The 21031-nt window shown below is 35.1% G+C and overlaps 1 protein-coding gene across 1 annotated transcript in view; it reads left to right on the top strand.

Moving 5' to 3' along the window:
• LOC127544865 (stimulated by retinoic acid gene 6 protein-like) overlaps positions 1-21031 on the top strand; it is a 48260-nt gene that overhangs the window by 14151 nt on the left and 13078 nt on the right. The window contains exons 7-11 of the mRNA XM_051971745.1: positions 3446-3574; positions 6998-7068; positions 9663-9774; positions 14317-14470; positions 17391-17466. Coding sequence (XP_051827705.1) covers positions 3446-3574; positions 6998-7068; positions 9663-9774; positions 14317-14470; positions 17391-17466 — 542 coding nt within the window. The remainder of the gene's footprint in view (positions 1-3445; positions 3575-6997; positions 7069-9662; positions 9775-14316; positions 14471-17390; positions 17467-21031) is intronic.

Genomic DNA, 21031 nt, shown 5'->3' with positions numbered 1-21031 from the left:
TCATCATTAGAAATTCATTCCTTTGAGTTATTGAGATTTTTTTACATCTTTAGGAATGACCTTTGAAAAACAAAATAACTACAAATAGATAAATTAGATAATTAGTAATAGATAAAATGTCCAGTTCTTATCAACTAACAGTTTAGGAGGAATTGTGATGATGAACTTAAGGCAGCCTGGTATGGTGATCAAAACATTATACCTGGAACTCAGAAAATTTGGGTTCAAATCCTGCCTCAGATACTTAATGGCCCTGTAATTATGGATATGTCATTTAACCTATTTAAGTCTCAGCAGAACTCTAAGACTTTAATTCTTAGAAGACTGAAGACTGCTAAAAATTTTATGTCAGGAATTAGAACTATAATAATATTACTAGTCTGGAACTATGATTTCATTAGAGTAAAGAGCTCTCAGTAGGGAAACTCCTAGTTGATGCAAGATAACAACTTCTCTTAACTCACTATATTAGGGGATGGTCTTTGTCACTGAGAGGTTAACTAATTTGCCCATGATCACATGCTAAATAGTACATGTCAGAAGCAGGATTGGAACTCAGGTTCGGACTCATGAAAGACTATGTCTTCCTGACTTAAAGACCAAGGCACTATCCACTACATCAAACTACCTCTCAAGAGATTAATGATAATTGTAATCCAATTTGAATATCAAATTATAGTTTACAAAGCCTTTTTTTGAAGGCCTTCTCTAGTCTTTATCTTGCCACTGAACCCAGATGGTTCTGGAGAACATGAGGCTGACTTTGCACAGCTCTCCTTCACTTGCATCTCATGGCATCCCCTTCCTGATGTCATGGTCTTCTTTGAGAACTAAGGACCAACAACAACTTCTGTGAGTAATAGCAGGAAGTGCCCCTGGGGATCCAATAAGAACTGGCCAGCTGGGCAACACTATTTGCCTGTTTTTCTTTTTCTTTCTTTCTTTTTTTCTCACTTTTTCTTTCTTCTTCCTTTCCTTTCCTTTTTCCTTTCCATTCCTCTTTCCTTTACTTTACTTTTCTCTTTCCTTTCTTTTCCTCTTTTTTTCCCTTTCCTCTTTCCTTTCCTATAGAGAACTAAATTTAGAAGTTCTCTAGAGAACTTCTAAATTTAGTTCTCTATACCATTAATTTTTTTAATTGTTGATAAAGATGTACTGGCTCCAGCAGACAGGTTTTATAACCCACCAGAAGAGCAGTGTCCAGTGCGAGCAGCTCCACTATCTTTAGATAATCGTCAGGTGATGTGGAGAGACCCAGAAAGTGTGAATGGAAGGGATCAGATAGATTAACTGCTTGGTTCCAAGAGCTCTTGCAGTTGTCCTTTGCCTCTGCTTTCTTCAGCCTCCAGCCAGCACCAAGGTGAAAGTTGGAATGAATCTAACTCCACCTCCGAGAGTGGGCTTGTGGGCTTCCTCCCAGAGTGCTCCTCTCCAACTCCTGGCAATGTTCCGAAGTGAACTGACTTGAAGCTCTAAGAGCTTCTATATTTATGCTCGGTATAAAAGGTTGATTCCTCCTCCAAGAGAGTGGGATTATGGGTTTCTGGCTTTGAATCTCATACTGAATACTGACTTTTGAATCTCCCAAAAGTGTGAACTCCAATGAGTACTTAAATACATTAGTGAGCTAGAGGATTTGCTAAGTACCATGCTAAATTAGATAGTTATTGTCTCTATCAACTCTAATGAGTTAACACTTTATAAGGATTCCAACACTTTCCTTTCCTTTCCTCTTTCCTTCTCCTTTCTTTTCTCCTTTCCTTTCTCCTTTGCTTTCCTTCTTCTCTTCCCTCTGTCCAATAGGGTATCACACTCTTACCGGCAGGTGCTCTGCCCAAAGACTGTAAATTTTAATCATTGAAATCTCCCAAGATATGTTGCAGGCTGGATTTCTTTCTTGGTTGGTTGATTGGTTGGCTAGTTGTTGCGCTTAATGCTCAAAGGAGACCAAAATGACATCACCATGTTAGAGTTAAGTTACAGAGTATCTGACTGTGGCTGATCAGACCAATACAACCTCAGAGTACTCTGCCACAGGTCAGATACAAATAGGCCCTATGAACATTTGGGGTAGTTTCTCTTATTTTAAGCATCTCATGTTTCTTTTGAGCTAGCTCAATTCTGCTTTGCTTATAGAACACAGCACTTTCTCTGATGAGGGCACACCATGCTGGATGGTCCTGTACCAGTGTCTCCCATGTGATTCAATCAATTCTAAAGTTCTTAAGAGATACCCTGAGAATGTCTTTGTATGCTTTTTCCAACCACCTTGTGAGTGTTTGCCCTGTATGAGTTCTCCATAAAATAATTATTTTGGCAAGCGTACATCTGTCATTTTAACCTTCTGTGCTCTCATTGATTGACCAAGTCTCACTTGGTCTTTAGGCCCTGATTGGCTCACAGTGAAAGTAAATAGTAACTGCTTTTGTTTTAGCCAGAAACCATGAGGGTCTTCCCTTCCAAGATTGATATATTTTTTTCTTTTTAACTAGGCAAAAAAGACTATTCTCTGCCTCATTTCTTTCTTAATCTTAGTCACTGATAGGTCACTTAGTCAATTAGTCACTGTTGTTTCAGTCAAAGTGAAATCTGGTAAAAAAAAAAAAATCTTAGTTTAAAAAGTCCAAGGTCTTTCATGGCCATTCCAGTCATCCTGATCTATATCTTGCCACTGGATCCAGATGGCTCTGGAGGAAAAAGGGAAGCCAGTTCTCCCTCATTTCAATCCACTTCACTTGCATATTAGGGCATTACCTCCCTGATGTCATGGTCCTCTTCGAGAATAAAGGAAAAACAACAACAAAGCACTTTCACATACATTATTCCATTTGCTCCTTGGATCAAGTCCCTAGTCTCATCATGAGAGAGAAACAAAAAAAATAGTGGTAGAAGGGAAAAGGAGAAAAGTTTTTATCAAATCAAAATTTATCAAATGTGCTAGACTCTTCTAAGAACATTACAAACATTATCTCATTTGATTCTCACAATAACAAAAATTTGGGTGCTATCATAATGCCCATTTTATAATTGAGAAAAATGAGATGGATAAAAATTAAGTGACTTTCCAGGTTCCCTCAATCAGTTAGTATCTGAGGATAGATTTGTACTCAGGTCTTTTTTTAACAACACACCTTGACAACATCCATCCACAATATCAATACCAGAAATCCTTGGTTCCAGGACCAACTCTGTCACAAATGAGGGGTATGAATTAAATAAGTTTCTCTACCTCTCAGAGTTTCCTCCACATAAAATGGTACTTACTGAGTTGGTAGAGCAGAATTATATGGAAAATCTCTAAGCCTCCTTCTCCCATTGATACATCATATTCAAGTATGGGTAATCAAGGCAAACTTTCCCCATATTTGGAATAGATATTCCTTTCTTATTTCCTCAATGTGAGAATTCTGAAATCATATATTGTCTGTTTTGTTTTCTATTGCAGCTAATTGGAGCATATGAAACAGTTATTTTCTATTGGCCTTCCTTGCTGTGTCTGGCTTTCCTCTTAGGCCGTTTTGTTTACATGTTTGTAAAAGCTCTGAAGATTCATCTAGGTTTGGAGATTCAAAACGTAAGTAAAACTTATTCCCATACCCATGCCATAATTTTTTAAAAATACAGTCAACTTTATGATTATCTGTTTAAGATGTCTGTGTGCCCATATAAGATATTTGTATGTCCACATAAGTTGTCTCAAATTGTCTGGAACAAATATCCTTGGAATGTTGCCTACTCTTTTTCCAAGGGAGATGATAGTTCCTTCCTTGAAATAAACAAAGAAAGGGTCATGAGTCTCTAAAAGGGGTACTAAGTTAGAATTATAGCTGTCCTCTTGCTTAAATATTGCTGGCACATGGGTCTACTTTCCTGTTATTAAATTTTAAGAACAGAGGGTAGCCTTAGGCTTATACTCACTGGCATAGAATGTTCCTACCAATTTCTGGTTACTCAAAAGACCATGGAAATCATGAATGTCAAGAAAAATCAATTTATCCAAGCAAAAGAGTATTGAGAAATTGGAGAAGCTACAAGATTAGAGAGTACCAGAAAAATATACAAGAGTGAATGAGCCTTTCTGATGAGAGCAAAATAAGATGCCAGCTTAAACCAAGTGTTGTCACCCAGAGACTTTCTCCAAAGTATTTCTCAAAGAATGTTTTTGGCTCTCTCCTCATTCTCTTTATCTGTCTTTCTAAAGCAGCTATCTCAAAAAATATGCCTCTCTCTCTCTCTTTCTCTCTCTGTCTCTCTGTCTCTCTCACTCTCTCTCTCTCTCTGTCTCTCTCTCTCTCCCCTCTTTCTCTGTCTCTCTCCCCTCTCTCTTTCATTAACTGTCTCCTACCAAAAGCTCTGAAACAAACATTGCCTTTTATGTAGTCACACAGCATAGCATCAGCATTCTCTCTGTTAATTGAGAGTTTCCTTTTTGTAAAATGCAAAAAGCTGTAAACAACACATGTAAAAGATTTTCTTTATGTACAACTACTTAATAATTACCTTGCTCATTTTGTTGTGAAATGCATCAAAAAATCTCAAGATGAGGCATAGTCCCTGTATGGAAAAATGGAAAAAGAATAAAAGTACAAAACAAACAAAAGGATATTGGAGTAGTTTGCCATTTCTTTTTCCAGGAAACAATTTCCCTATCACCTATCCCTTAGCTTTGCTCTCATCTTCTTACCTCAACCACATTAATAGAGCTCCTTTTAATCACCTTCCCCCATTAGCTGGTGAGCCCCAGCAAAGAATCAGTCTGTATGAGCCATGATAAGCTCTTCCTTCCTTTAGAGAATACTTTCAGATGTAGGCTCTCCCACACTTTACGGAGTCATAACTAAGACAAGATGACAGGGACTTTGCTCAGGTGTACCAGATTGAGGAGGTAATAATGGCACCATTAGACTTCCAGTTGGAGAAAAAATAAGTGAATTCAGCACCTAGTTAACAAGAATATTTTGTTAAAATAAGAAATTATCACAAGACCCATTTCTTGTCTCATCCAGGTGTGCTCCTTGCCTCTCCCCTCCCTGGAAGCTTCCTGTTTCCTATACCTGTAGCTGCCTTGTGATGGCTAAGCCATCTGTCATTGCTGTACCCTCCCTTGCTTTCCAGTTTCTTCTCCCAGGTACATAGATTGTTAGATATCTGTGTGACATATCTTCAATTAAGATATGTCCTTGTGGCTTATGAAAGGTGATAAATTTTCATTTAATACATTAGACTTAAGGGACAACTTGATGCAATGAAAAGAGGGCTGAGGTTGGAGTTTGAAGACATGAATTTGAATTCTACCTCCAAAAATTAACTAAGTTTGGATGCCATGGTTACTTCTCTGCTCAGATTTTTAGCTTCTTCATCAATAAAGTGGAAATTATAATGCTTATTTCTATTACCCAATTCAGTTTTGCTTGGAGGAAAACATTATAAAAACCTCAAAGCACCATAATGATAGGTATAGGGACAATACTTATGATTTCAATCATAGAGAGAACTTCTTCATGAGGCAATTTTCTTTTCCAATTTAAGTTGTCATCTTTTCTTCAAATTAGAGTCAGACTTGCCTGGATATTAAGTGAGATGCCCAAGGACACATGGCCAATATGTGTCAGAAGAGCCATTCAAACCCAAAAATTCCTGGCTTCAAGACTGGCTCTCTCTTCACTAGGCAACTCTGTCACAATGTATACCAACATTTATTTCAGTAACAGTTCTTGTCACAGAATAACTAGGTGCTACTGAGAATAGAATTTCTGTTATTAAAAATAATTGTATTGATAAAATTTCTCTCATTGCTCATCCTACTCTTTCTTCCTACTCAGAGGGTTTTAGCTCCTGGAGAATCCTAGAAGGATCATGGGGAGAGAAGGTGGATCTTCAGCTTTTCCTTTTTTACTGCGGAAAACAATAACTGGGACAATAACTCGCACTGATACAAATGCAAACACTTTGGCAATGTTTCAATTATCCAATTCCAGGAAGAATAGTAGGGGAATTTGGGTGAATGAGTAGACATAAGACCAGACCATTTTTTGTTCTTATTTCTGCTTAGGAAATAGAAACGTGTTATCTATGGAAACTAGGGAGCTATAAAAAGGTGGGAGGAGATGGAGAAATTGTTTCATTTGGGCATTACAGTAATTTTTGGAAATAGGGAGAAATCTCAGCAGTTTAAGGATATAAGATAAAAGTAATAAAAATAACTGCACAGATAAGGAAGAGGATAATAGTCTGCAGAAGCAGGTGGGTGCATAGTAAAAAGAGGGTAGGGCTTGGAGTTAAGAAGACTGAATTCAAATTTGGCCCTCAGATATTTTTAACTGTGGGAACAAATTACTCAATCTCTTCTGCCTTAGTTTATTCAACTATAAAAAGGGGAAAATAATAATATCTACTTATCAGGTACATAATAGATGAATAGATGGAAGGTAATCTAAGGTGGCAGGATAGAAAGAAGGTAGTTAGATGGCCCAGTGGATAGAACTCTGGTCTTGGAGTTAGGAAGATCCAAGAATCTGACCTTTAATACTTATTATCTGTGTGACCTTGGTATGTTATTTAACTTATGTTTGCCTTAATTTCATGGAGAAAGAAATGACAAACTACTCCAGTATCTTTGTCAAAAAAGCCTGAGAGACAATATTGGGATGCTATGGTCCATGGAGTCACACAGAGTGACACATGACTAAACAATCACAAAAGCAGCAATCTAAAGGAAAGGTACTAGCTGCAAGAAGATCCTGCAGAAGGACTGAGAAAGTCTTACTGCAGATGGTGGGGTTTGAGCTGAGTCTACAGGAAACCAGAGAAACTAATAGGCTGGAGGAAGTGAAGAAGGAAAGTAGTCCAGGAGACCACCAGTGCCAAAGCACAGAGATGAAGTTGGAGTGTCAGGTGAGAAATGTCCAGTAAGCCAATGTAGCTGGATCAGAGATCACAGAAGGAAGTAAATTATAAAGAGACTAGAGAAGTCAAAATCCTTTTCCTTTTCTCATAGGAGGAAAGATCCTTTCTGGAAGTTCATCAAGCAGAGCATGTAAAACAACTGATGAGGAAACCACCAGAACAGTAAGATAGATTCAATTATTTATCCCTCACCTAAGCAGCCCACCTGACTTCTGATGTCCCTCATCATCCCTTCTTTGGAGGGGGCTTGGTTACTAATTCATACATTTTTCTCAACCTGTGTAGACCCTCTTTGTCTTTTCTCCTTCTCAATGACAATGGACCCCTTTCTTGCACTAAAATGACAGGACTCAGAAATTTTCATGCTTACTTTATTACTCTATTTATTTAAAGAAAATTCAACTGAAAATAACTAAACAACAAAATTGACTTTACATGGCCCCATGGAATGGGAAGAAAAGTCACAAAAGTTATACAGGAATTATACTGAAAAGGGTTCCATCTCTGAGACAATATCTCACACTGATACAAATGCAGACACTTTGGAAATGTTTCAATTCTCCAGTTCCAGGGAGGATATTAAGGGAATTTGGGTAAATGAGCAGACATAAGATCAGAGCATTTTTCTTTCTTATTTCTTTTTAGGAAATAGAAATAGATTATCTATGGAAACTAGGAAGCTATAAAAAGGTGGGAGGAGGTGGAGAAACTGTTTCATTTGGGCATTATAGTAATTTTTGGAAATAGAAATCTCAGCAGTTTAAGGAAATAAGTTAAAAGTGATCAAAACAACTGCACAGACATAAGTGGCTAGTAACTAGAAGATAGATCTTGGAGTCAAGAAGACTCAATTCAAATATGGCCTCAGATACTTATTACCTGTGTCCTCCATTTTTTTCCCAGGCAATTTATAGGCAGGTCTCAAGTACTATAATTGAAAAATAACTATTTAAATTTTTATATATTATTGCAATATGAATATTACGTAGAGTAATTAGATATATCATGAATACCAACTGTGGTATTTAAAGAAAATTCAATTCAGCTTTTATGATACCGACAAAAAAGTCAAAACAATTCTTATCTTCAAAGAACTTGTATTCTACTAGGGAAAGCAAGATATAGCCAGAGAAGTACATGTATATATGTGTGTATTACATATGTATTACACAACACATACATACCTATGGGGATATATATTTCCATATAAATATTCATTTTATATATAATATGACATATATAAAATATTTATTAACTATATATAAAACTATATTATTAAATAGTATAAATACACACATGTGTGTATTAAAGAGAGCATTAACAGCAGCAGAGTGACAAGAATAAAGGACAACCAACAAAACAAAATTCATTTCAACGTGCTTTATATGTCAAGTGGTACTTTGAGAGCTACAGATGTCATAAGGAGCATAAAAAATGCAATCAAATCATGATATCATGAAACAACTCCAAATAAGTAGCTCAGAGTAAAACTAAGAATCCATAGTAAGCCTTCAGTAAATATTTAATAAATAAATGATTCCAAAGAAGGTTAGAAGGACTTCATCTTTCACTCCATCAAGTATTTTTCCATCCAGGGACACTAACCTCCTGGCTGTTCTTTGAACAAGACACTCTAAGTCCCAGCTCCAGGAAATTTCTCTACTTGTCCCTCAGGCCTGAAACGGTTTCCCTCCTCATCTTTTTTTCCTGGTTTCCTTCAAGTCCTGGCTAAAATCTTAGCTTCTTTAGGAAGGTTTTCTCCATCTCTATTAATTCTAGTGCCTTCCTTCTGTTGATTATTTTCTATTTATCCTGGTTATATATATTTTTGATCCTATGTGTTTGCTTGATTCCCAGATAGACTGTGAGCTCCTTGAGGTCAGGGATTATCTTTTGTTTTTCTTGGCACACACACACACACACACACACATATATACAACACACATACAGCACAGTGTCCAAAACAAAGTAAAAACTTAATAAATGTTTTTATTGACTGACTTGTTCCTCTGAAATTTTATCTTTCTAAAATAGCATTGTCATGAAAGTTGGTGAACAAAAACACTACTTGACTTTTTATGCAGGTGCCGTAAAGATGGCACTTTAGTAAAGTACATGTAGATATAGCACCTGTATATAACATCTATATACATATATAACAATATATTATTATTAATTAATAAGTAATAAAAATTTGAATTTTTTAAAGCACATAATTCATGAGTGATTTCACAGGTATCACAGAACTCTTAAGTTACATCTGTCCTTGACTTTGTTGTTATTCTTGTGTTGTTCAGTCATTTCAGTCATGTCCAACTCTTTGTGACCCCATTTAGGGTTTTCTTGGCAAAGAAACTGGTATGATTTGCCATTTCCTTCTCCAGGTCATTTTACAGATGAAGAAACTGAGGCAAATGCAGAGTTAAGTGACTTGCCCAGGGTCTCACAACTAATAAGGGTCTGAGGCCAGATTTGAGCTCAGGAAGATAAGGTTGAGTGTTCAATTCACTGCAGAACCTAACTCCTTCACCTGCATTTCCTAAATAAGCTTCCTACAGACTTAGGTGCTATAGGAGTGCTGAGGTAGCCTAGGACAGAAATTATTATGCATGGGCAGCAAGCACAAAGAAGTCTTCACAGAAATTTCCCTGCAAAGTTAACACAAGGGACAAATACTGAGGAAGAAGGCATAGCTTTTTAAAAACAATTTAGCTTATTTATCTACCTCAGATCTATTTGGGTTTATCTGTCTACAGAGAAAAAGAGAAATCCTGGTTTCAACGCAGAATCTATGAATGGGATCCATATTTTCAGTTCCCAAGTCGAATGATTGGTGCTACTGTGTTAGCTTTCATCTGCTTATATCTTGTAAGTAAATCGGATTCTTTTCTAGACCACAAATATGGGAATATATGATCATTTACACAATAGGCATACTCTTGAGAAAGGTACAAAGTGAAATTTTTTTAAAATATTTTTGTTTTTAATATTCTAAGGAGAATTCACTAGTTAAGACAAATCTATAATGGGTTTCTCCCCCTAAAGAATCCTTTTTATAATTCAATTAACCCCAGAGAGCAATTAGATGAAAGGGGCAGGAAGGAGGAATAGGACTGATCTGCCCTTTCTGTGCTTTTTTAAAGACATAAGGAAACTATGCATTAGCCCACGACCTAGGAACTTCATCCACTATCTAGAATAAAGATTTTTATCTAGCTTTGTGGAACAAATTCAACCCATTATATTTGTCACAAGTCCTAGTAGACAGAACTTTGGGCTGGAGGCAAGAAGGTCTTTACATATCTTGCTTCTGAAAGTTTCTGGTTATGTACCCATAATAAATCACTTAATCTCTTTATATCTCAAAGAACTTCCTAGTCATAGTAGTTTCAGTTTGCATTACTGAAGAGAGTTTCCATACTTAGGGATCACAAATCTTTGAGATTTTAGTTGTAAGTCTTAAGAATTTAAATTCAATTTATGAAATTGAAAGTAGTTATCTCTGAGAACCTACCTATATCAATGATCCAATTCAATTCAGTTCAAACTCTGATCTAAAAAGTCTTTGTAAGTATTTTGGAACATCTTGGATGTTTTAGATTTAAGTAATCTAAAACATAATATTCTAGTTTGCTTTAAAAATTGCATGATCAATATAGCATAGTAACTAACATCTTACTGTCATGATAATTCTAAAAAAGATTGAGAAAGAGAAGTTTCAGGAACGACATAATAACTGCTTTCAACAATCTGAAGTCTGTCTAGTAAGGGGTTAAGTCTCTTCTGTGAGCCTTGACGTTTATAACTAAAGTAATCTAAGTACAAAATGAAAAAGTAATTAAAAGCTTTCTAAAGATTAGAGCTGTTCAAAAATGGAATGGGTTGCTTCAGGATATAGTATATTCCATCTCTTTAGAATCTTTAAGCAGAGGCTGGATAACTACTTTTTCAGGTAGGCAATAGAAATAATTATAAATTGGCAGCTGCCTAGCTCCCTCGCAACTCTAAAATTCTATGCCAGATTTGGAAGGAATGTGAAAAGTCATCTAATACAATACTTATGTAGACAGGGAAGCCCCGCTAGGACCTATTTTGTCTTTGCTGGTAAGTGTATGAGTGCAAAGCCACATGGTCCTCATGGATGACAGTCTAAAAACCTTGTCAAATAACAACAAGGAATGAAAATAGTATGGCATCACTTAATTTAGAGGATGTTATCTAGCTCCTAGTAATCACTGTTTCCTTTTCTGGATACTAAGCCCACTGCATCACAGTACCTTTTCCTGGATCATTTATTCATGTCCTTCCTATGGCTCCCCAAGATTCTGTTCTGAAACATTTTCTCTCTAAACACTCACATTAGAATATAATAGTATACTTGTTATTTCTATGCAGATGACTTCCAAATCATCCAAGATCTCTCTCTAGGCCCACATCACCCGACTACTTGCTTCTACTTAGTTCTATGAACATCTCAAATTCAGTTTGTGCAAAATGGAAACTCATTCTTCTTTCCTCCTATTCTATTGGTCTTCCAAACTTCCCAGTTCCTGGCAAAGACAGCACTCCAAGTCCAAAGTCACATAAGAGTCATCCTTGTCTTACTTCTCCCTTTCCCCATCCCCTCATCCGCAGTTAATTACCAGGATCTTGTGGATTCTAACTTTACATCTCTTCCATCTGTTCCTTTCAACTTAGTTCTTCTCTCATCTTTCACCTCAACTATTTTGATAACTTTTTATTTGTCTCCCTACTTTCAATCTCTCGTCTCCAATCCACCTTTAGTGGAGCTGCCAAATATTCCTGAGATTCATGTTTGACTATGTCACTCCTTTCCTCCAAAATCTTCATCGACTCCCTACTGCCTAAAATACAAACTTTTTAACTCCCATCTACAATTCCAAGCATTTCATCTTACTTATATTGTTTGTGCTTCAGCCAAAATGGCATAATAGCTGTTCCCAAACTCAATATTCTATTTCCAATCTCCAGAACTTCTCTTATTCTTAAAATATATTCCTTTACTACCTCCACTTCTTAGGATCTCTAGCTTCCTTCAGTGCTCAATCAGGTATCAGTCCCTAAATGGAAGGATTTCCTGATCTTTCCACCTGTTAATGTTTTATTCACTATCCAATTACTCTTGTATTTATTTACCTAGGTATAACTTGTGTTCCTTAAAGGATCTTTAAAATCAAGAGATTCCATCTTCATCTAGCACCTTGAATATAGTAGGTTTTTAGTGAATTGAATTGCCAAAGAAGATTCCCTGAAAACCCATACCAATCCGTACTTCTCATCCTCAGGATTTCTACCTAAATTTTAAAATACCCTTCACTTCAAATTCTAGAATTCTCCTCCCAGAAGTATTCTCTGGACAGGCAGAAGAAATATTAACAGGAATGGAAGTCTAGACTGCTAGATAAGCTAAGTCATGTAGTAGATGGGACTAGAGTCAGGAAGACTTGACTCTGCCTCTGACACTTACTAGCTGCGTACCCTTGGCAAGTTGCTTAACTAATATTAGCTCAACCATAAAATGGAGATATAATAGCACTTATTTCATAAGGTTATTGTGAGGATCAAATGAGATAATATTCGTAAAGCACTTAGCATAGGATTTGACACATAGCATAGGACTTACCTAATAAATACTTATCCTGTTCTCTTCCCCTTTTACCTGAGTCCAGGGGTCCTCAAACTTTTTAAATACGGGGCCAGTTCACTGTCCCTCAGACTGTTGGAGAGCTGGACTATAGTAAAAACAAAAACTTTGTTTTGTGGGCTTTTAAATAAAGAAACTTCATAGCTCTGGGTGAGGGAGATAAACATCCTCAGCTGCCTCATCTAGCCCGCAGTTTGAGAATCCCTGCCACAAATTCTGTTGTTTTTTTCCTGAAAATAAAAACACTTGCCATTCTCTATGTCTATTGGTCTACTCAATCTTTCAAAATTATTCAGCAATCAATCCAACAATTCTTTTAGTAATTAAGGCTATAAGTTTATCTGAAACAGATGACAAAGTCATCAAAGACAACAAGGTACTGTGTTACTATCTCCTTACTAAGATTAGGTATCAGCTTCCTATGAAGAATTTTTTTTTCTTTTTTTCTTCTTCAGACATTTTCAAGGCAAAAGTCATTCTTCTTGTCAGATAAAACAGAAACTAGGTAGTAATTGAGCCTCCTTCTTTCTGTTGTCAGATATCATCCCATGACATTTACCAGCTTCAACTCCATAGCTATAGACCTTCTAACATGATTTTTACAGAATTATATCATACTCCCATATTATTCATCATCTATTATCTACCCTTGCTTCCAATTCCATTTATATGTATTTTTTTAATATCTAACTTAGTTTTTAAGTTCCCTGGGCTTTTTCATTAATTTCTTGAGATAACCACCACTTTTCTTTCTCATTTAAATTATTTTTCTTCATGTTCTCAGAATTTCATTGAGATTTTTTTTTTAGCCACTCCTCCTCAGCTGTTTTTTTCTGGAGAATTTTAATTCCCACCTTCCTGTTGGATCCTTTTAAACAGCTTTTCCAAAATATGGGGTACCTATCAGACTGTGTCCAGCTTTCCTTTTCCCCATCACAAACTCTAATATGGAATCATCACTTCTCCTTTCCCCTCTCAATATTCCCATTATTTCTACCTTGAACAACCAATTCCCTCTGTTCATGAGAATCATTTTGGAGATAGAATTTCCTATTGTTGGATCTTCCCTTTTTAAAGGCTGAAAATATCATTTAATGTTATTTGCTTCTCTTTTTTCAAATGGAGAGCCAAGATGATGGCTGGATAATTAAAATCTCCCATTCACAACTAAATTAGGCCAGTGAGGTGAGAAAACTGACCCAGATGCCACAGTAGTTAATAGCAAAAATAGGCATGAGAATCCATGCCCAGGGCTACTGATTCCAAAAGAATCCATTGTCATTATAATTTAGGCAAAAATAAAGTCATGTTCTTGTTTGGATTGCTCATGTAATGTCAGACAGAGTACATGTAATGTAACTCCATAGAATGCAGTATTTTTTTTTAAAGATGATATTATTTTGCCTGGATCATCCCCAAAGTCACCCTCAAAACTTCCTTTTATTTATCAATGGAAATATGACCTTGGATTACTTATAACAATTTGATTCAATTTAATGAGTTCCCATATGGATGTCTAGACCCATATTTATTTGAAGTTCTCACATGGGTAGAGATACTGAACATGTTTCACATTGCAATGCCATTCAAATAAATCAGAGCCACATAGAGACTAGAAAGAATATTAAAAGAAATTAAAGAGCCTAAAGAGACAGTCTTTAGGATAACATTGGACTTTGTATGCATTGGGTTATGCCATGAATAATGACAATATCTCTAAAACCTTTCCTCCATTTTTCCCCCAGTTCATTATAATTGAATTTTGCATGTACACATACATTGTACGAGAGCTAGACATGTTTGAGGAGGGACTGGAGAGCTACATTGCTTCAGTTAATGAGACAGGAGTACTGACACCAGCTATTCTACGGATAAAGGAGCTGATTAACGTAGCAAAAGGTAAACCAGTCCCTGTACAGTTATTGTGCTTTGAGTGACTGAGATTGCAGTTCTGTGAAAAGAAATATTCACAGTTCAAGGCTTGTTTAACAGCTTGGCTCTTTCTCTTAAATAAACTGACAAAATAAAACAAAACCATTCTTACAGAATAGTTGGGAAACAATATCATCCTGAAAATGTGGATTTTGAGGAAGAACAGAAATTAGGGAAATGTGGAAAATGGAATTTTATCTTTTAAAAATTGCTTTCTGTTTGAGTAATGATAGAATAAAACATTCTAGAATTTTTCATTTTCTCCTTTTATTATTTATATTTCTCCTTTTAATTTCATTTTCCCTTTTTATCATCTCCTTAATATTTAAAATATTTATAATAATTAAGGAGCTATGATTTTATTCAAACAAGTTTTCCCTCTCATTGTACCTCAGACCACATCATACACTAAGTATGATCTTTTTTTGGAAGCAATCAGGGTTAAGTGACTTGCCCAGGGTCACACAGCTAGCTAGTATGTGTCTCAGGCTGGATTTGAACTGAGGTACTCCTGACTTCAGGGCCAGTTCTCTGTTTACTGTACCACCTAGCTACCTCTAAGCATAATCTTAATGAGTTGCTCTAACCCAAAGTCATTCATCACCAAGTATTCTGTTTTTGGAGTTTCTCCAAATATAAGCTGGTCCTTTCATGACTAACATATGGACCATTACCAGTTTTTTATTCAAAGCCTTTCCAATTTGGTATAAATTGTCAAGGCATTGCTAACTTTCAATAACCCATGATTTCTATATTGTCATGAACCAAAAGTCAAAATGGATGTAACCACTTATTAATTAATTAGAGTACATGAAAACTTAACAGGATGATTCTGTAAAAGGCTCATAAACTTAGGGATTTTCCGTTATTGTCATTTCATAACTCTATAATTAATTAGCTCTTACTAGCATTAGCTCATTCTTGGTGAAGTATCGATAGTAGTGTTCCCAGAGAAGTCCAAGCATGGTATAGTCGAGAGAGCCTTAGATTGAGAAGACAGAGGTTTTGAATTCAGGTTTTGCTACTTACTACCAGTAGAAAGAACCTTGGAACTTATGTCATCTCTCGGAACTTCTATTTTCTCACCTGTAAAGTCAGAAGATTGGACAAAGTTCCATTCAGCTTTGAATCTGATGATCCTAAATCATGGGAAAGGACATCTCACAGGAAAGAGTTAAGATATAAAATAGCTTACATAAATGATCTTACCATCATAAGATACAAAGAAACATAAGACATAGGATGAGACATAAAATACCAGAACTGAAAGAAATCTTTTATATCATCCAATCCAACTTCTTAATTTTATTATTTTCAAAACTTTTTCTACTCTTCTTAAACTTCCCCTAAATTACCTGAGGAATACTGAACATTTTTTACATTGCAATGTGATGAGGAACCTGAATCATAGAGAAGTGAAATGAGTTGGGGAAGGTTCATAGCAGTGTAAGAGCCTGAATTGCTAAGTCTATTGTTCTCTCCTTATTACACTGTATTGCTTTAGAATTTTATTTCTAATAGAGTTTTTAAGTGCAGTAAAAAAAATTTTTAATGTAAAAAAATTATTCTTAGCTTGTGAGCCATACAAAAACAAGAGGTCGGTTGGATGTGATCCATGTCTTGTAGTTTGCTTACCTCTTATTTAAATGATTAAGTCAGCAAAGGAGTCTGAAAAGAGTTGGTTAGATGTGTTGGAGGACAATGGGGTGACATCATGAAAACTCACAGAAGTATAACCTGGAGAAGAGAATGGTTCATGTACCAAATGCAGCAAATAGGATGGGGACTGTTCATTGGTAACTTTGAGAAGATCACTTTCTATAAAATGATTATCAGCCAGAAGATAGATTGTGAAGAAATGACAAGTAAAGAAGAAGAAAGGGAGTAGAGACAGTGAATGTAAACAATTTTTTTCTTATTTAGCTGAAATGAAAAAAATATAGGATGATAACTTGAAGGTTTTTGTTTTGTTTTGTTTTGACAATGGGAATGCTCAATTTCTGCCTAGTAGGAGGTAATTTATGGGAAGTTTAAGAAGAGTAGAGGTTTTGGAAAGATTTGTGTGTGTGTGTGTGGAGAATAAGCAAGGGAATCAATTACAGAAGAATAAAGAGGATTGTCTTACTGCAAAAAGGACTCCATTGAATCATGTCTCAGCCTGTATTCTTCAGGCTAAATAATCATAGTTATACTTCAAATAACTCTCTTCCTTCAGAGTTCTCCTCTGGAACTGATACATCTTGTCAATGGTCTTCTTAAGATATCCTGCCCAGAACTTAACATAATACTTCCAGACTGGTCTGACCAGAACAGAATATAATGAAATTATCACTGATGAGTTTGAGTGCACTTTCCCCTGGATAATGTATGTATTTGTGGATGAATTTGTCCCTAATTTTAAAAAAGCGTCACATGTACACACACACACACACACACACACACACATACACACACACACACACACCCTTCCCAGAGAACTGGTGGTTAAATATTTACTAGCATATTTCTGTTCTTCTATTTGTATACAGTTTCTCCCAATTATGTGAATAATGCATCCTCTAGAGTAGCTGCATGTATTCCAGTTTATACTATTTAAAGTTAGGAGAGAAGGAAGGATTATAAAAGTTACCATGAATAGAGAGAGAATATAAAGGTAGCATCTCACAAAGCTCCAGCAAAAACTTTACTTATTACTTTAAAATAATAATTAGTGCCAAAGGAATCAAAATAGATTTTTTTCCCAATTTTTTCTCATGCATATGGTACAAAGTAGTGTGGTATTTGTTACAGAGCATCAGGTTTTAAGGAACTGTCTGAGTATTTAAAGTACATATTGTATTGTGTTGTATAGAGAGAGCACTGAGATGCCTTTTTATTGTTATTACAGGTGTTTGGATGCTGACCATTTTTTCTGCTTCTCTTACTTGTATAAGCTATTTATTTCACATTTTAGCATGCTACAGGTAAGAAAACTAAATGAGTCAATGAGCCACTTAATACCCCTTTCCTATGCTTTAATGTAGTTAACAAAAATGGTTAACTTGCTCTTTTACATTCTAAGCCATGACATTCATAAACTCATTCAGGTAGAAAGAAATGAATTCTAAAAATCAAAGAGAAATCTATAAATCAAAGGTAAAGATAAACTCAAAAATAAATCTTTTCCAACGGGGAAATAGGAGGGAAAAGGGATAAAAGAAAGGGGGAGTAATAAAAAAGAGGGCAGATAAAAGAAGGCAGTGATCAGAAGCAAAACAAGACTAGAGGAAAGACAAGATAAAAAGAGAAGAAAGAAGAAGAAAATGGGATGAAGGGAAATACAGAGTTAGAAATAATAAGGATGAAAGTGAATGATATGAACTCACCGATATTACTACTAGGTCTGTGTCCCAAAGTGATTGGAGAAAAGGGGAAAGAACCTATTTCTATTTTAAAAATATTTATAATGCTTCATTTTATGATAGTAAAGATTTGGAACTCAAAAGAATGCCCATCAATTGGGGAATGACTGAACAAGTTGTAGTATATGTTGTAATGGAATAATCTTTTGCTATAAAAACATAATGAGCAAAACAGTTTCAGAAAACTCTGAGAAGACTTATATGAACTCTTGAAAAGTGAATTTAGCAAAACTAGAATACTGAACATAGTACAATATTGTAAAGATAATCAATTTTGAAAAACTTAGATCAAGACAATGATCTAAGACAATTCCAAAGGACACATGATAAAAAATAGTATTCATCTCTGGAGAGAGAGAAGTGATGAATTATGAGTATAGATTGAGATTGAAGCATAATTTTTTATAAATTTCATTTTTTCCTTTTCTCTTTGCTTTTTCCTTTGCAACATGATTTATTAGGAAATATGTTTGCATGACTTTACATGTATAATCAATATCAAATTGTTTGCTTTTTCAAAGAGGGGAGAGGGTAAAAGAGGGAAAGGAAAATTTAAAGTCATTTTTTTAAAATGAATGTTAAAGCTTTTTATATGTAATTGGGAAATATATAAATATAAATTATTGGAAAAAAATTAAAATATATCAAAAAGGAATAAAATCAATCAAGAAATAAAAATCATATCAGGAATAGGTACTCTCCAAATCACACAAATGTTGAATCAAATAGCCTATTGGTTAAGATTTCTCTTTTTATTACATAGCTGCCATTTTTTCCACCAGTTCTTGTTACTATGGATTATCCTTTTACCCTTAACTACATCCCCAACCAATTTTCAGTCACTCCTAACTAAACCCAGACAAACAAGATATTGCCTCTGTGATCCTGAATTCAGCTAGCCTCCAGCATCTGGACTTACTATCTCTAGTAGTTAAAAGACTGGCATGGTTATATACCTGAGAAGAAAATATGGGCATTGATGCCTAATGTGTATGTCCTTGAGTAGATGAAAAACTTGCATTTTTTGGCTTTGAGATCTGCAGAAGCATTCTAAGGAGAGAGATCGTAAGCATCTTCAAACTAGCAAAGATGCAGCTGGAGGTATTTCTGAGGGTGAGGTGAATGGATAGAAGCTGGATTATTGACTCCCAGGCTAACCACCTAAAGGAACTCAGGTTAAGATTTTGAATGAGGTCAATTTATTTATCATTACTTTATGCTTCACTCTATAATGCTTTCCCAATTTACTCAATGCAGATTATTTACTTCTACCAGCATTAAGAGAAGCTGCTCCAGATTTTTCAACAAAGTTTTGCCTAAGTGTGCTTTATTATTAGTTACTTCTGTAAACTCATTTTGATGGTTTACCTTTTCAGATTACAACGAACTTAACCTTTTAAAATTTTATCTCTAGTATGTTTCTCTCGTCTAGGACCATTAATTGCTCCCTAATTAGTGGTCCATGTTCATACCTACTCCTTTACCTATTTGAAGATAATAACTGAGTAGCAGTGATATCAATAGATTACAGTTTCAATATGAGACAGAATGATGTAGTAAAAAAATAGTAACACAATCTCAAACTACATTCATAGATGCATATGATTTAGAATGAGAAAGATTATAATCCATTAGACTCTGCTTTGTCAGATTATTTCTAGAGCATTATGTTCAGTTTTTGGTGCCACATTTTAAGAAGATTTAGAAACTTACAATCTAGAACTCATCCAGAAGATTATAATCACAATGATGAAGCAAATGAAATCTCATAATATAAGGATCAATTTAAGAATTTGGATGCTTTCAAGTATTTGAAAGGATTTCATGTGAAAGAGTTTTTAATTTTCTGCTTCTCTCCAAAGGGAAACACTAGACTGAATTGCAACGAGATAGGTTTATGGTAGGATGTAAAGGAAAAAAATGTCTAGCAATTAAAACTCTACAAAAATGGAATATAGTAAACTTATACTCAATAGTAGAATTACTTGAATATATTCGGTATGACTTATTTGATATGTTTTGCAGGGATCCATCATTTATAAGTAGAACCAATTAATTTTTTTCTAGTTTAGATATCTCATTGGATTTAGATCCAATGACATATCATGTAATTAGCAGCAAAACAGACATTATCATTATAACTGCCTTGGGCTACCATTTTCCCCTCATTATTATATTTTTAAAAAACTTTTTCCAGCCAGCATCTCTTGAGATATTAAATGCCACTGTATACACTGGGTTTTATTTTTGTTTTAGTTTTCAGAAATGACTGTAATATTACAAAACACACATATTCATTTTTTAAGCATTTGATTAGATAGAACAAAAGAATGCCTCTTCTTTTTTATATAAAGCTTTTTATTTTCAAAATATATGCATGGATAATTTGACAACATTGACCCTTGCATAGCCTTGTGTTTCAGATTTTTTCCTCCTTCCTCCCACCCCCATCTCTAGATGGCAAGCAATTCAATATATATTAAACATATTAAACAAAAAGAAATGTTAAATTCAATATGTATAAACATATTTATACAATTCTCTTGCCGCATAAGAGAAATCAGATTTTAAAAAAAGAAAGTAAATGAGTAAGAAAACAAAATGGAAAAGAACAACAACAAAAAGAATGAGAATGTTATGTTGTGATCCACATTCAGTCCCCACAGTCCTCTCTCTGAGTAGATGGCTCTCTTTGTCACAAGATCATTGGAACTGGCAACAATCATCTCATTGTTGGAATGTCTCTACTTTTCAACCTAAGTATCTGTCAAGCATATAGTAAAATTATGCAAAATATGGTAGCAGATGTTACCATAGGGATCATTTTATTCACTGACCTGCTGAGTACTTGTATTAAATGAAATGTAAAGGCATAAAGACATATGCTGACCTAAGGAATTTAATATTATCATCCTGTATACTTAAAATCAAAAAAGGATTCTCTAACAATGGACAGCTCCTCTCATAGATGATACTGTAGTAATTGCATTGGGCCCTGGACTCCATTTTCTCCATAAAATATGAAGTGGGGTCCTTTGGGAGAATCATGCTGAAGACTACATAACTAACTATTCTAAATTCCAAGGCAGAGCACACATCAAAAACTGGGGCATTAAAACATGTCACA

This window comes from Antechinus flavipes, chromosome 1 (assembly GCF_016432865.1).
Source record: "Antechinus flavipes isolate AdamAnt ecotype Samford, QLD, Australia chromosome 1, AdamAnt_v2, whole genome shotgun sequence".
Taxonomy (NCBI): domain Eukaryota; kingdom Metazoa; phylum Chordata; class Mammalia; order Dasyuromorphia; family Dasyuridae; genus Antechinus; species Antechinus flavipes.
Note: the sequence above shows the minus strand (reverse complement) of the source record. Positions and strands in the feature narration are given on the sequence as shown.